Source organism: Pseudomassariella vexata (assembly GCF_002105095.1).
Source record: "Pseudomassariella vexata strain CBS 129021 chromosome Unknown BCR38scaffold_2, whole genome shotgun sequence".
Classification (NCBI taxonomy): Eukaryota; Fungi; Ascomycota; class Sordariomycetes; order Amphisphaeriales; family Pseudomassariaceae; genus Pseudomassariella; species Pseudomassariella vexata.
The window spans coordinates 2,443,361-2,459,146 of record NW_024467957.1 but is presented as its reverse complement, the minus strand read 5'-3'; the positions used below and the strand labels follow the sequence as shown (position 1 = coordinate 2,459,146).

The following is a 15,786-nucleotide window of genomic DNA, read 5'->3' as shown; positions in this document are numbered from 1 at the left end:
CGGCCAGGCGACAAAGCTCATCCCAAAAGGCCGATATGAACTGGGGCCCTCGATCAGATGTAATCGAGTCGGGCCAGGCATAGATTCGCCACACATGGTCGTAATACAGTAAGGCTGTCTCCGTGGCTGTTACCGTTCGGTGGCACGGTAATGAGAAGGCCCTTTTGCCTAGGCGGTCTATTACCACAAAGACGTTGTCAAATCCACCCTGATCAGGGGGAAACTCCTTGAAATCCATTACGACATGTTGCCACGGCCGATCTGGTATAGGGAGGGGGCGTAGCAACCCCGGCGTCTTGTCGCGAGGGACCTTACTGGCTCGGCAGGTCCAACAATTCGCACAGAACCGATCCACGAATCCATGGAGCCCCGGCCAATAGTACTGTCTGGCGAGTAGGCGGCGGACCTTGTTCTGGCCCGGGTGTGCCATGACTAAGGGGTCGTGGTGTTCCGATACTAGACGAGTTCGTAAGTCGTCCTTGTCGGGAACGAAAATACGGTTCTGGTACGTTAGGTACCCATCTTGTAGTCTCCAATCCTTGTCGTTGTCCTGATCAGACCGAGCCCGTATCCTCCAGGTTTCCAGCTCTGGCAGAGTCCGGTTATATTGCAAGATCTTCTCGACCACCTCGTATCCTTGTGGTCCTCCTACTCCGTCGCTGGTCGTCTCGTCGCGGTCCAAGGCGTTAATCCATAGCCGTCTTATAGGACCAATCGGGCATATAGGGGTAAACAATGCCCTATGGCGGTCTGCTTCCTTTATAGCCTGTGCTGTGCGAAGGTCTTCCGCTTTTCGTGATAAGCCATCTGCGGCTTGATTCAATCGTCCCGGCCGATAGATCAGGTTGAAGTCAAATTTGGACATCAGGTCTACCCATCCTATTTGCCGGAAGTTCAACATCCTTTTCGTACTAAAGTATTCGAGGGCCTCGTGGTCGGTTACGATCAGGAACTTCTGCGGTAAGAGCATGTACTCCCACTGCCGCAGAGCCTCCATAACCGCCAGTAGCTCCTTGTCGTGAATCGGGTATCGGGTCTCCGTATCCGTCATAGTCTTCGAGTAGTAGGTTACGGGGTGGAATTCGCCCGTCTCCGGGTTCTTCTGGGATAGTACCCCAGCTAGGACCCCGTCAGAGGAGTCCGTCTCGACCTGGGTTTCCCAGCCTTCATGGTAATGGGCCAGGACGGGCGCCGAGAGCAATGCCTCCTTTAGACTTTGGAAAGCTGCTTGGCACTCTTCGGTCCATTTCCAGCTTTGACCCTTTCGGGTCAATCGGGTCAAGGGTCGGGCTAGACGGCCGAAGTCCCGAATAAACTTTCGGTAAAAGTTGCAGAATCCGAGAAAAGATTGGACGCCCTTTACCCCGTCTGGTGGTTCCCAATCTTCTACAGCCCGTACCTTCTCCGGGTCTACCGCTATCCCCTTCGTACTGATAATAAAGCCCAAAAACTTCGTTTCCGTCACATAGAATCCGCACTTCTTGATGTCTGCCTGGAGTCCATGCTCCCGTAGTCGTTGTAAGACCTTATTGACGTGGATCTCGTGTTCTAGTTCGTTATCCGAATAGATAAGGATATCATCGATATAGGCTGAGCAGAAATCGCCGAGGTAGTCGATAAGTGCGTCATTGATGTACCTCTGGAAGGTAGAAGGTCCATTGGTCAATCCGAATGGCACTACCTTGTATTTGTAGGATCCAAAACGGGTGCGGAATGTCGTCAGGTCTTCCGCACCGGGGTCCATGCGAATGCGGTGGAAGGCCTGTCGGATATCGGTCTTCGTAAAGACTCGAGCGCGACTAACCCGAGCTAATGTTTCCTCGATCAGGGGTAAGGGGTACCGATCTTTCTTCGTAATAGCGTTCAGCTTCCGGTAGTCCACGCAGAAGCGAAGTCCCCCATTCGATTTGGGTACAAAGAGTACAGGCGACGCCCATGGGGCCGAACTAGGGGTAATAAACCCCTTTTTCAGATTGTCCATAAGGTATTCATGAACCGCTTCGAGCTGTTTGGAGGTCATATGATATAACGGGCTAAAAGATAGTTTGTGATCGGACTCAAGTTCGATATTCATGTCGACTCCAGGGCGGTTAGGGGCCAGGGTATCCGATTCGATCTTCGAAAACACTCCTCGTTCGTGTTGGTGTTGTCGTGGGACTATTTCATCTACTAGGCGGCGCAGTGTCTCGTCGTCGTACTTCAAGGGGTCTTCGTCAATTCCTTCTTCGCGCCGTTTTTCCTGAATTGCGCGTTCGATTCCGTAAATACTAGTTACACCGACTTGATCAGGTAATCGCCTAGACCAGGTGGTGAAAGTCACGGCGTTCACGATGGCCATATCCATGCCCATCTCCTCCTTTCGGGGGGTTCCCTCCTTGTCCTTCTTCCGTGGCAGAGAGGACGGGAGGGGTCGAGGGTAAAGCTGCCTGTCCATCCGTTCTAAGTTCCGGCGTTGACCCTTCCCTATAACCTTGTCGCGGTTTGGGGATGGGTGGTGTAGTTCAGGGGGGTTCGGTCGGGGACGGGCTGGACTTGCAGGAAAGGTCGTTTCTGAATGCTTCGTCTCCTCGAGCCGAACCGTCTTTCCCTGATAAGGCCTAGGCGCATGCGTTGTAGGGTCAGGGCTGTCTCCCAACGGCACCTCGTCGTCCCGGGGTAGGTTCTCTGGCCACCGCAGTTCGTGTCGGCGGCAATCGGGGAGGATATCGTGTTCTGCCAACCAATTGCGGCCTAGAATAACTTCGTGCGTGCCTCCCGTCTTGATCAGGAGAAACACTGTATCTGGGAAGTTCCGACCGTCTAGCTCGAGCGTAGTTACTAGGGCGGTAGTTATCCATTGGGTCGGAATGCCATCAAACCCCCCACAAGGCACCGGTTCAAAGTCGTCAATAATTTCGGCCTTAAGAGTCCTATAGGCTCGTCGTGCTGTCTTCAAATCCATAAAGGCGTAGCCGCCTGCTCCAGTGTCGATCAAAGAAGATATAGAAAGAGCAATTCCATTTTTTGTAAGCTTACACGGTAGTGAAAGGGACCTGCCCCCTAATAGGGGCACCAAATCCAGTGCAGCAACAGAAAATCCATATCGTTCGATGGTCAACACCTTACTCCAGATGGAGACATCTTTCCTGGAGTATAATCTTTTCCCGAGTCCTCAGACTCTTCGTCGTCCGTGTCTATCTCGACAACCCGTCGGGCGCGTGGTCGAGGCGGGGGCGCACCCAACATCTTACCCGTCGGAGTCATGGCAGCAACCGCTGAAGCGAGAGATTGTTGTACGATAGCCTGGATTGAAGCTTGGAGCTCTTGACTCGAGCCCTGATCGGTGCAGTCGGACGCAAGGTGTCCAGTCTTCTTGCATTTGAAACATGCTCCGATTCTCATCAACCGCTGTCGTTCCTCCCCACCTATGCCCTCGGTTACGCCATGGTTCGTTGAAGTGCGTCTTCTGCATCTTCTAGGTGTCTTCTCGGCCTGATCAGGGGCAGTCGACGTGGCTCCGCCTGTTTCCCGGCCGTCCTTCTTCGTAGGTTCCCTCCTTCGGCCTCGTTCCCGCTCTTCGTAGATTCGTTTCTGTGCACTCGCCTGCTTGGCTGCGATCCCAACGAATTGCATAAAGTCAATGCTTGAATCGTCGTAGTCTCGGATCATCTGAAGCTTAATGCGAGAACAGAGGCGTAGGTTAAACTCGTATTTGTACGAGTCAGCGGGCACGAGGGATTGCCCTGCGAGGCGCATAAACCTCGTTTTGAACAAGTGAAACTCGTCCTTGTCGTTCATGCGAAGTCCCCGGAATTCGGCGCGGGCAGATTCTATTTGGTCTTCGTCGTGGTAGGTGGTGTAGAGGTGGTCCAGCAGCCCCTGCCAATGCGTAATGCGGTAGGCGTTGTTTTCGTGTAGGTATGACATCAAGTCCCTCGATGCCGCTCCGCCCAGGCGTTGGGTCACCAGGAGCATCTTATCCTGATCAGAGGGCCATCTGGTTGGGTATTGCTCTAGGGACTTGGTCAGATTGTAGTACCAAGGGTCGAAATAAACCTTCACTTTGCCGCTATCGTCGTCGGTAAAGATATCGGCATCGGAGGTGCGAATCGTGCCCCCGCCTTGGGCCGCAGGAGTCGTAGTCTGGGGGGAAACCCTCCGATTCAGCTGCACGATGTCCTCGTTTAGTCGGGCCTTTTCCTGGGCAAGCTCCCGAACTTGTTGTTCCAACAATGCGCAGCGCGTGGCTTCCTTTTCCCACAGTTCGGCAAGCTGGCCCTGGATCGTGTCTAGCCGATTCAGCAGGTCACATAACAGTCCGACCTGTTCTCGGTGTACCAGTTCTTTAACAGCGAGGTCTCGGACATGACGGGCGAGGTCCTCGGTCTGGTCAGACTCTACCAATGCTTCGATCGAGGAGGGGTCTGCGATAATGGCGTCTTGTCTTTGGTCTTCAGGGGTGTATAGTGCGAGCTTGGTACGGTTTCCAATCGAGGCGATACGGTCTCGTTCGTCCTGGAGAAGTTCATCCTCCGAAACGTGACAGCGAAAGGTATCCGGGTTTGTTCTGATCTGGTCGAGAGTTTCCCTGGTCAAGGCCAGATCCGTAATCCTAGTGGCGATTCGTCGTAGAAGGGCCTCTCGACCCAGGTTCACACTAGCTCCGCGAATTGGGGCCATTCTTGCTCTGATCAGACGTAGATCAGTTACGCTTGCCGGGAGGGCGAGCGTTCGTCTTCAATTTTCTTAAGATGATTTGAGTCTCTCCAGACTATAGGTTTGAGTTTAGTATTATGTAACGAGGCAGAGGCACATAGGTACGAATCAAGGTTGCATATCAGTGCATCTCTATTGTTGAATACTAAACTAGGGAAGAAAGAGAAGGAAAGGGTTACAAGTATGTCTGGCCGTTCTCCTATTATAAGGGGAACGCGCTCGTCCAGATCAGGGCAGGCCATGTCAGGATGTCCCTGCTTATCGTCCATGTGTCAGTCGTCACACTACCCTACTTGAATACTTCAGTTACCCAGAGCCCTATACTCCATACGTCAGACCCCGATATTATTGCTAAAGGACTCCGCAGCAGGACCTACTTACTAGCACAAACCCTTACAGACTCTAAGGAAAGAGCCGTTGTGGAGGGCCGGTCTCAGCTGACAAGCTGAGTCGGGAGGGATTTGTCGAATATCACGTGTGTCCAATCGAGTAGTCAGCAGTGCGTAAGATTGTATATAAATGAGGTGTGTTCTTGTCTGTCTGTCTTCTTGTCAGGGTACGGCCTGGACCGAAGGCGATAGTACAGAGTGAAGGGGAGAAATAGGCGTGTCCCCCTGGTGGTCACCTGGTGTTCACTGGTGGTCACTTGGTGATGGCAGGTAGGGGTATCCACAGTAGTTTATTGATCTCTCCCCTCTCTATCTTCCTCCGTCTCGACTCCTTACTTATAGCCAGCCGAGGTTCTCTGTTGGATTCTGGATGTTTGCTTCCGCATGTCTGTGTTCCTCCGACTTCGGCCAACATCTTGGATAGCGGCTCTTTATCTGCAACCAAGCGATTCCCTATCCGCTGCAAACGGCTTCAACAGCTCTCATTCGCCACAAACGACTTCCTTCCTGGTGGAAGCCGGCCCGCCTCGGATGACACTTGTGGCTCTGACACTTCTGTTCTCGCGAACTCCCGTTGCTCTGCCTTTTATAGATGCTTTAGAACATGTCGGTAACTTTGGTGTTACTTTTGAGAAGAGGGGTTCCTTTCGCCTTCTGAACTTTAAGTGACAATAGTCTTCTCTAGTGCCATATTATTTCTGAACCTAGGAACCAGGTGCCCTATCTGACAGGATTCGCCCCCGATCCGGTAGAACCCCGAAACCGCCCAGCTTAAGAGGAGAACTCGAGACGCTCGCACCTAGTTTGGATTCTTCAAGAATCAGTCTTGCAATATACGCACCCATACACTGGCCTACTTCTAGCTACCCTTTGCACTACCTGACTATTATATTGTGAGACGTGTGGTATCCTCGTCACACAGACTCTTTAGTGGTTTACGCAGCTAGACTATTAGAGGTTTCGTTACAGTACGGCTAGGTATTAGGGAAGGTAACTACGGTTAGGCTAATACGGAAGTTAATTCTAAGAAGTAAGGAATTTTATTAACTTCTATCTGCTGAGCTAAGTATTACGCGTTTAGCCTATTTTAAGGAGCTTAATCTCCGATAATTATTCGATTACTCGGCGGCTTCAGCTATACAGCTACACAGCCACACTGTTACTTGTCCTCACAAGCCTACAAAGATTACCTAACACTAACAGTTCATATCCTAAAAGTACTTTATATGTAAAGACGTAGAAGTAGTCTTTTAGTTCGTAATAGGATTATAGATGGGCCTAACACCTAGTGTTATTAGCTATCTCTATGTAACGGATGCAGTACAATGTAACGAGCCTGTTGTACTACCCTGATTTATCTATCATACTATGCAGAGGGAAGGAGGAAGGGAAGGAATGGCGGTGAGGTAGGGTAGCGCTGATTTGTATGCTCTCTTAGGTAGTGGGGCGTTTGATCTGTGCTCCCCAGAGCCAGATTCCTGCGCACAGGCCAAGCCTGTCACACTCTAGGTTAGAATCCTAGCATTTATGTTTGCTGAGTCTCGAATGCTGTAAGTCCGAATCAGTAGATGCATTGGCTGTTGGAAGGACGGAGGGAACGATTACGGGCCGCTATCGCACCGCGGCCACTATACTCTCGCAGAGACCTCGCAACGGCAACAGGAGAACCAGTAGTTAGTGGGACTATTGTAAGGTGGCTGCTAGGGACGGGTCGGACAGCTTCAAGGCCCAGATAGCATCGATCTTCTCAGGGGGGACTTTGTTGGTAGGTTGAGAACCAACGTAGTATGGTAGTGAACGCAACGCAGTCGCCAATAGGGCGAACCGACGACGCAGCGTATGTATCTAGTCCAGCCATTAGGGCACGGTTTGACATACGGGAGTACTAGTAGAGGTACCGGGGGCTTCGAGCCTACGGCGTATTTAATAATAATAATAATAATGTTTGCTAGGACTCTTATTTCCTCTTCCATAGCTTCCTCTCTTATACGATAGCTCTGTAGGCGTCGAGGATCATTTATATCTTCGTTAAGAGGTTCGGCGTCTTAGCTATAAAAGGCTACGAATCCTCCTTTATAGCTCTCTTTATATACTTTTCTTTGATACTACACTAGGTAAAAAAGGGCTAGTACGAAAATAGCTACGAGAAATTGGTACTTGTACTAGTGATAACTGTACTACGAGGGGAAGGTATTTAGTATTTACGGAGGTAAAAAGGAGTCGGAAGTTACCCTTCCTTCTAGGCCTTAACTACCTAGGTTAGGAGGTGTCGTAGGGGCACACGCTACTACTGGTTTTTTTTTCACACATAGCAGCTAGTCTACTTCACTGCCTTTATAAGACGTACGCTTTCATAAGGTAGCTAATAAACGAAATTAATTTTTGAAATGCGGGTACAGAATAAGGCTCTTGATTCACTAAGCAACCGAGCGATTAAGCTAAGCACGAGCACTTGTTTGCAGTTAGTGAATGCTACCAGCTTGATTCAGCCATTTTGGTATCAATAGAAATCATAGGGTAATGCCTAACGCCGAGCAATGCTGTCATGCAATCTAGTACAAACATCTTCCACGTCTCCCCCCACCATCTGCCTTGAACTAGTATTAGTCCCAATACCTGATAATGCCGTCCATGCCCGCAGCAACAACCTTGCTGGTCTCTTGAGGGTGCCACAACACAGATGTGATGGCTTGATCGCCAGCATGCAACTTGTGGTACATTTTGCAGGTCTTCCAGTCCCAGAAGCACACAAAACCACCGCTGTCACCACTGGCTAGGAATTGCCCATCGGAACTGATGGCGACATCAATGGCGGTTCCGGCATTATTGTGCCCACGGTAGCTCTTCTTGCGGTTCTGGCGGAATTTGTCATTGGCGCCGTAGACGACAATCTGGTTATCCGAGCTCTGGTACGCAACATACTTGCCCGAGGGGTGGGGCGCAGCACGCGTCATAGGGTACATGTAAGGTTCGGCGATGTACTTGATGGGTACGGGAATATTGTAGTCCCAGGCGCGCAACGACTTGTCATCCGAGGTGGTCATGAAGCGGCGGTTATTATCCACGAAGACGATGGTGTTGATGGCGTTAAGATGGTGGTCGTACTCCTGTACAATCTCGCGTGTACGTGTGTCGAATTGCACGATCTTTTTATCTGACATGCCAGCCAGGAACTCGTGAGAGTGCTCGGGGGATGGGTTGAACTTGACAACGTGGGGTGTCTTGCCCGTCGTGAATTTGTTTATGCAAGCACCAGTTTCAGTATCCCATAATTTCATCTGCCGGTCGTAGGATGCCGAGAGGAACTGCGTACCCGATGAATTGAAGGTGATGTCGGATACAGCCTTAGCGTGCCCGTGATACGTACGTAGGAGCTCCTTCTGGTGGTAAACGTCCCAGATCTTGATAGTGGTGTCTGCGCCAGACGACAGTAGGAGATGTCCTGAGTTCGGGAAGAAGCGCAGGGATGTGACAGCCTTGCCACCATGGTCTTGCCATGTGTGCACCAGCTTCTTGGGGATGTAGTTGGTGACGCTGCCGATTTCCTTGCGTAAATCGATGTCGAGATCTTGTGGGATGTGCATATATGTTCGGCCCTGGTAGTCGAACTGCTCCGAGCCATGGAACTTAGATCTCTCGTCGCCCAATTTCTCGACCTCTTTCCTCCTTGCTATTGATTCTGCCGGTGCAGCGAGCACGGTACCGCTCTCGACGACCTCGTCTTCATCTTGCTCGATATATTCGTATTCTTCGTCGCTTGCTAGCCCTTCGTCATCGCCGACTTCCTCGTACTCTGCACTTTCGTACTTGGCCCAGGGTCCAACATACGCTCCCTCACCATCAGCGATGATCGCGTCGCCCTTCTTTTGCCGGCCCGCCCGTATCTTTGCCGCCTCTTGCTTTGCCTCGATTCCTGTCTGGTACGGCCTCTCCGGGCCGCCCCGGCGCTCGATGGCGCGGTGTTTGTTTCGGAAGGTGTGTTCGCTGATGAAGGTCTCTTCTGCGTTCCCCGTCAAAATGTTTTTTCGCTTGAGTGTATTCGCCTCGTCCTTGTATGGGTTCAAAGGTCCAAATCTGGGTCGCGCCAGGTCTTCGCCCGTGTAGGGCACTACGGCATGATCTGGGGCGGTTTCTTGACGCAATATGAGCGCATCCTTAGGTGCCATATTCGGTGGGTATTGCCCAAAGTTGGCCATGTTGATAGTTTATTGCAATTAAATCTGATGGTTGAGGTTGAATAAATTGGCGCGTCGCAACTCCAGAACTCGCGGAACTATGGAAACTTTGGCGTCGGCTCAGGCGTTTCAGCCGGTGGCAGCTGCCAGTAAACAACCACTTACCAGTAACTCTCTGCCCGAGTCAACAATGAGTTGTGCACTTTCATGACCATTACTAACTTTAGGATTGTTTGCGAGCCAAGTTTCTATGAAACAAGTACTCTTCTGTGAGGACGAACATGACTGCAACATACCGCATAGAATCCATAAACATCCATATTATAGAATATAGCTCCAAACAAGGGTATAGTTTAGTCTCTCATTACGTTTGTTGAAATTCACGCTCCATTCCTACAACGCCCCAAGCGCGTGCAATTCGTTCGCCTGGCCAGAAATCCCCTCCTAAGTCCTAATTTGGCTCTCTCTCCCCCCTGCCAGTACCATGTTCCCACATGTATCTATAACCACTGCCCGGCTGCTTGATAAAGCGAGCCGTCCTATCATTTCGTTCTTTCATATCATATTGGTTGACTCCATTTCCGACTTGTCCAAACCTTGCCACATACAAGTCTGCGTGCTGCCCTGCTCCGTCTCAAATCCTCTCGACGTATAGATAACCCATACCCACGGCAGATAACTCGCAAGAGTACCGCTTGCTCTGTGAGGTGGTCCTCAGCGGCTACATTCGGTCGGAGAATGTCCTTAGTCTTCTAGTGGGTCTCGTCCTTGATCAGAGCGACAATCATGCTGTACAGGTAGAAGAAGAACATGACCAGATGAAAACCGAGCTTGACGAAGGACTCCTACATATAATCGTTAGTCAACTAAGGCGTGTAGGACCTGCCTGACCACCTACCTTCTTGTGCACGTTCAGCTTCCGGAATATCTCGGTAGCATCCAGGAGATGGGTGTTGTCAACGATTCTGGACCCATGTTAGCACCCTGCAGAAATGTAACGTCTCCAAAGCTGCCACCTACTTCTTAATGTTCCATGCAAGTAGAGGCAGGTTGAGGACCAGCGCCAACCAGTACCCGTTGATCAGGAATAGGAAGGTGAGGAATCCATGTACAGCAGCCTCGGGGATGATGTACGTGTTCAGGCGGTTGCAAAGATCGATAGGGTTGATGTAGTCGCTAGAGTAACAGTCTGTTAGCATGGAGTTCAAATTGCCTGAAGCAAAGCTCAGAGTTGAAGTAGGTAGCATGATGACGTAGGGCGCCAGCACAGCTCAGGATAGTTGAAGACTAGGTGGCGACGCCGGGGTCGTAAAGGAACGAGTGTCGAGGGGTCTTGACGTACCATTCCAGGTCGCTATACATAATCGTGAAGAAGACCTGCAGGAAGAGGTTGACGGCATTTATCAGCACCGCGAAGAGGTATAACCACGCCTCGCCCGACATATTGATGATAGTTTATTGGATGAGCTGCTAGAGTTCGATGTGTGGGGGAAAAGTTTGGGATGAGGCCAACGGCGCACTCAAGGGCCCAATATATTGGAGGCGAAGCTCGGTAGGAGCTGTACACGGCTATTGGACTTGGTGCGGTCGACGTGGAAGAGGTTTGTGCGGTCGCAATGAGCTATCGGATGAGTGCTAATCTTGGGGAGAGAATGCTCTCAACACATGCACTGAAGCGACGATAACAAGAAGATTTGCCGTGCTGGGGAGAAGTAAATCCCTCTGCTGTGTATGTCAAGCTTGACACGTGTTGTCGAGGATGTAAATGAGTTTTGGAATGATCTAGCTGTCCTTACGCGGGGTCTTGGAGTTCAAGGCAGGCAGTTGGGCAAGATTGGTTGCGTAGTGTCAAGTTTGTGGTGAGTGGGAAATGTGCAAAGGTCTGGATCCAATGATGAAAGCGGCTCCTTGCGCAAGAAAAGCTTCCTTGTCGAAGTTGTCGAGCCTTGGGCCCGGTTTCTCGCTTGGCCCATCAGCGTGAAGGACCGACCTTGGCACCCTAGCCAACCACCACACAATTTCGCAACTTTCAGAAGAGAGCTCACAGTCCCGAGGTCATAACACCGCAATTGGATTGGGTGTAATGAAGTTGATTGGGGCACCTGAGGGGACGCTAGAGGAAACCACTGGCGCTGGCGGCGGGGCAGAACCACCAAGTACCGTGCTACTTACCACCCGGTCGGTCGGGTGGCTGAAATGGTGACCTTGCTCAAGCAATCAAATCTGCACATGATTGCTTGCTCGTGTCTGTCGCGCTGACTTGCTTGGGACGAACTACACTCTTAACACATGCAACACGATTAGCTCAAGATACTCGCACCCAGCAGCGGCATCTTAGAATTTCTTGTTATCACTTTTGTTATGTACCAATTCATTCAAGTTGACGAAATGCCGTCAAACCTTGAATTTATTTCATTGGACCTCGCTGTTTGTCACGATTCAAGGTAAAGCATTTGCAAGTGACTCGTATGCAATGCACCTCCCATATGATAAGTGCATATGGTCAGCCATTACCTGGCCAAGCCCCGAATGAGATTCCAAAGAGTATCAAATAGCCGGCCATTTGTCAAAGATCTTGAGTGACGCCAATAATAGATTCCGACCGTACCAAACATGAGTGTGCCACCAACCAGCGCCTTCACTGCCCTCATCAACACTTTATTTTGATGATCACTCTTGGCCACTACTTCGGAATATCGCTCATTACCAAAGCTAACACGCGAATACTTGGTTTGCCACCCCAAGCGAGGCAACCGTACCGAGAGCAGCTCCTCCATGTACTTGCGCAGGCGGTACGTGGGAGACAAAACCGACGCACGCATCTCGACGTAGTTTTGCAACGCAAGGTCGTTAATCGCATGTGCATCCAGAGTACGTAAGGTTGAATACTCCGCCAGGGCCAAGGTTCTTTGGTACGCCGCATCGAGCGGTTCTGGGTCAATTGGGTTGTTGGACTCCAATGTTGAGTACTTGTCCAAGATGGAGAACAGGACACGCACATCTTCGAGGCCGGCGTTCATCCCCTGCCCATAGAAAGGCACCATAGCGTGCGCGGCATCGCCAAGGATGACTGCAGAGCTGGAAAAGTGATACGGTTTGCATTTGATACTAATGAGGGGCAGGTGAGGGTTGGCTTTGAACTGAGAAATCAGGTCAGTGGGTGAGATTAGTGAAGTCACCCCTGCGAAGTGATGATCAAAGAATGCCGGTAACTTGGAAGATTCTGTCTCCAATTCGGCGAAATATGCATTCGGCAGGAAGAGAGTGCAGGTAAAAGAGCCGTCCTGTTCGTGGTCAGCTCAGAACCGATCATCAGTGCCAGGTCTCACAAACCTCGCTCGGTATCGCGATGAACATGAACTTCTTTCCAGGCCAAATATGGAGATGGTTGGGTGAAATGGCAAACTTGGACTTGGTGTCTCTTGAGACAGCACCGATCTTTGGGTTGATGGTGAATTCACACCATAATGTATCGATATACTTTTGTTCATAGTCCATTCGGACATATTTCATAAGATGGTATCGCACAGCTGAGTGAGCTCCATCGGCGCCTATCAGGAAGTTGAAGTCGACTTCAATTTCTTCAGCACGTCCCGGATGATCTGTCTGGCCATGGGTCTCAAACCAGGCCTTATGCTGCTTGAAGTTGGCGCCTGTCAGTTTGTGGTTGAAGAAGAAACGGACATTGGGCATGGCTTCAAGTATGTCCAGCAGCCGCTTGTTGAGATCAGCCCGGTCTACGGCGAAGATGGTTCGTCCATGGATGTCATAGTCCTGAGACTCCTCGTACGTCTCTCCTGACGGCTTTCTTCCATGGATCATCCTCCCTCTCATGGGTATCACCGAAGCAAATACATGGTCGATCAGCTTGTCCGAGTCAGAGTGACGCATAGCATTGATGCCGCGCTCTGACAAGGCCAAGTTGATGGATTTGGTGAAGTTCAGCGGCGTGGTTGAAGGGTCACGCAAATCTAGTAATATTAGTCTCAGCACCACTCAGATGAATGGAGTTGTGATCCATATGCAGAGCGTCTGCAGTTGATCATGTGTGTGCATTGGGAAACCATCAGGGTGCTCAAAGTGATTGCTAGTCGGGCCCCAATAAAAGGACGACCAGTAACAGCCGAGTTTTTGTTATTGAGCTGGGAACTTGACTCACCTCCTCGGAGCTCATATATTTCAACATCATGGCCTCTCTGCGCCGCGTACAGAGCAGCCAGAGATCCGACAGGGCCAGCGCCTACAACGACGAATTTTTCCTTGGCCATATGATGTCTGATGATGCAAAATCAAAATTTCCAACGTTGCAAGGACCAGACAGAACGATGGGAATGACACTCAACTGAAGGAGAAGGGCAAGGTAACTGATTGTTTCGAAGAATGATTTTATAACCTCTTCATCCGGGCTTAGATGTTCTCGGGTAGCGGCGGTTGAGAGCTCACGTAAGAGGCACCTGCTAAACACGTGGGAAACGGTCCGAAGTCAAAGTTTCCGTCTCAAAACCTCGGAAGGAAGGTCATACGGAGTGCCTGCGTACTTCGTAAGTCACACCGTTTACGAACCCCCACTTACTCATATCCCAGCTTAGTGAATTTTTGCATTCAATGTGGGGGGAGCCGTTGCCCGCGCCTTTTCACGAACAGCCAACATCTGACGAATTCAAGGCAGAATCGTTCACGCAACCTGACTTCTTCCACGTGCTTTCTTCAACCCTCTCCCTAGAATATTCATACTATTTTTGCGTTCCAGAAAAAAGAACCGAAACTACCCGACATCATGTCTGACACCGAAACCCCGGCGAAGAAGCAGTGTCTCGGCGTGGAATGCGAGAACGATGCTGGCACTCTGCAGTGTCCGACGTGCCTAAAAATGGGCATCACGGACAGCTTCTTCTGTTCTCAAGACTGCTTCAAGAAGAACTGGGTATGTAGGACCCTTCCATTTCCCATCTCCCATCTCCCATCGCCAAGGGCCTCCCGCGCCGGCAGCCGGCAAGCGAGACTAACGTAAAATACGCTACAGGGCGATCACAAGAGCATGCACAAGACTGCCGCTGGTAAGACACAGAATGGTATACTCCGCAGCATTATCCCTCCAAAGGTCATCTCTAAACCAGATCCAGCCATCGGATTCTTCAACCCATTCCCTTCATACTCCTTCACTGGACCTCTACGACCCGTCTACCCTTTGTCGGAGAAGCGTACCGTGCCCAAGTCGATACCGCACCCAGACTATGCCGAATCAGGAATACCCAAAAGCTCGCGCATGGTCAACAGGAATAAGATTGAGATTCTAGACGCCAAGGCTCAGGATGGTATGCGCAAGGTGTGCAGGTTGGCCCGCGAGGTTCTCGACATTGTGGCGGCTGAGCTGAAGCCTGGTATCACGACCGACTATTTGGATGAAGTGTGCCATAAGGCTTGCATAGAGCGGAATGTGAGTATGCACCCTCTGGTCTGCCAGTACCTGTACTGACCGAGGCCCCGCAGTCATACCCGTCCCCTCTGAACTACAACTACTTTCCCAAGTCGATATGCACCTCCGTGAACGAGGTGATCTGCCACGGTATCCCGGACCAGCGTGTGCTTCTGGACGGCGACATTGTGAACTTGGATGTGACTCTCTACCACGGAGGTTTCCACGGCGATTTGAACGAGACATACTACGTGGGCAATCGCGCCAGGGCCGACCCGGACACTGTCAGGGTTGTCGAGGCTGCTCGGGAATGTCTGAATGAGGCTATCAAGTTGGTAAAGCCCGGCACTCTGATACGGGATTTTGGCAACGTCATCGAAAAGCACGCCAAGGATCAGAAATGCAGCGTCATCAGGACATACTGTGGCCATGGCATCAACAGCATATTCCACTGCCCGCCCAACGTGCCGCACTATGGGAAGAACAAAGCCGTCGGCGAGTGCAAACCCGGCATGACCTTCACCATCGAACCCATGATCGCTTTGGGCAAGTACCGAGATGTGACGTGGCCAGACAACTGGACCAGCACAACCATTGATGGAAAGAAGACAGCCCAGTTTGGTACCACCCCCTGAAACCTCGATATCCTGATTATGTGACTAATACACTTTCACAGAGCACACACTCCTCGTGACCGAGACGGGAGTAGAGATTTTGACTGCCCGGCAAGAGGACTCACCTGGCGGACCAGTGTCTATGCTTGTGGCCGGAAACGGACCAAATGGTGCTTAGGAGCACTTCCTATGGCATTTGCGATTGACATATCGTTTCTTCAACTTGCTGCACAGAGCGACAAGTCACCGTCATCGGGAGGAGTCACATAGCGACCCCGCTGCATAATGCAAGACATGCTGGAAATATTTCACAGCCCATATCTTCGCGGCCCAAATCACGAGTCGACAGAAGACGCTTTTTGCGTGTTGGTGAGTGCCGGAGGACTGTTGGTTTGAGCATGGACTTCAATTGTAGCGCTGGTTTACCCAGCAAACTCAACGGACTTGCGTGACGGTGACTAGGCCCCTACCCATTATAACAATCCTTGGTCTAGCCA

The 15,786-nt window shown here is 50.9% G+C and overlaps 5 protein-coding genes across 5 annotated transcripts; 2 read left to right on the top strand and 3 right to left on the bottom strand.

Annotated features, from left to right (window-relative positions):
- Positions 1 to 5,151: 5,151 nt before the first annotated feature.
- On the top strand, positions 5,152 to 5,815 carry BCR38DRAFT_101371 (uncharacterized protein). Its single transcript, XM_040853296.1, has one exon. The coding sequence runs from the start codon at positions 5,348 to 5,350 to the stop codon at positions 5,696 to 5,698; it is 351 nt and encodes a 116-aa protein (XP_040720131.1). The 5' UTR covers positions 5,152 to 5,347; the 3' UTR covers positions 5,699 to 5,815.
- Positions 5,816 to 7,430: 1,615 nt separating this feature from the next.
- Positions 7,431 to 9,322, bottom strand: BCR38DRAFT_421271 (WD40-repeat-containing domain protein). Its single transcript, XM_040859433.1, has one exon. It carries the CDS (start codon positions 9,278 to 9,280, stop codon positions 7,688 to 7,690), a length of 1,593 nt encoding a protein of 530 aa, XP_040720130.1. The 5' UTR covers positions 9,281 to 9,322; the 3' UTR covers positions 7,431 to 7,687.
- Positions 9,323 to 9,962: 640 nt separating this feature from the next.
- BCR38DRAFT_101267 (cornichon) lies at positions 9,963 to 10,886 on the bottom strand. The gene is made up of 4 exons (XM_040853294.1): positions 10,602 to 10,886; positions 10,280 to 10,435; positions 10,158 to 10,224; positions 9,963 to 10,104 (listed from the first exon to the last, which is right to left on the bottom strand). Exons 1-4 carry the CDS (start codon positions 10,700 to 10,702, stop codon positions 10,012 to 10,014), a joined length of 417 nt encoding a protein of 138 aa, XP_040720129.1. The 5' UTR covers positions 10,703 to 10,886; the 3' UTR covers positions 9,963 to 10,011.
- A 920-nt stretch (positions 10,887 to 11,806) lies between these two features.
- On the bottom strand, positions 11,807 to 13,527 carry BCR38DRAFT_455029 (kynurenine 3-monooxygenase; the record flags this gene model as incomplete). The annotated part of the gene is made up of 4 exons (XM_040861755.1): positions 11,807 to 11,833; positions 11,863 to 12,543; positions 12,593 to 13,230; positions 13,419 to 13,527. 4 exons carry the CDS (start codon positions 13,525 to 13,527, stop codon positions 11,807 to 11,809), a joined length of 1,455 nt encoding a protein of 484 aa, XP_040720128.1.
- A 294-nt stretch (positions 13,528 to 13,821) lies between these two features.
- BCR38DRAFT_101321 (methionine aminopeptidase) lies at positions 13,822 to 15,666 on the top strand. The gene is made up of 4 exons (XM_040853295.1): positions 13,822 to 14,183; positions 14,283 to 14,696; positions 14,750 to 15,296; positions 15,352 to 15,666. Exons 1-4 carry the CDS (start codon positions 14,037 to 14,039, stop codon positions 15,465 to 15,467), a joined length of 1,224 nt encoding a protein of 407 aa, XP_040720127.1. The 5' UTR covers positions 13,822 to 14,036; the 3' UTR covers positions 15,468 to 15,666.
- The last annotated feature ends 120 nt before the right edge of the window (positions 15,667 to 15,786 follow it).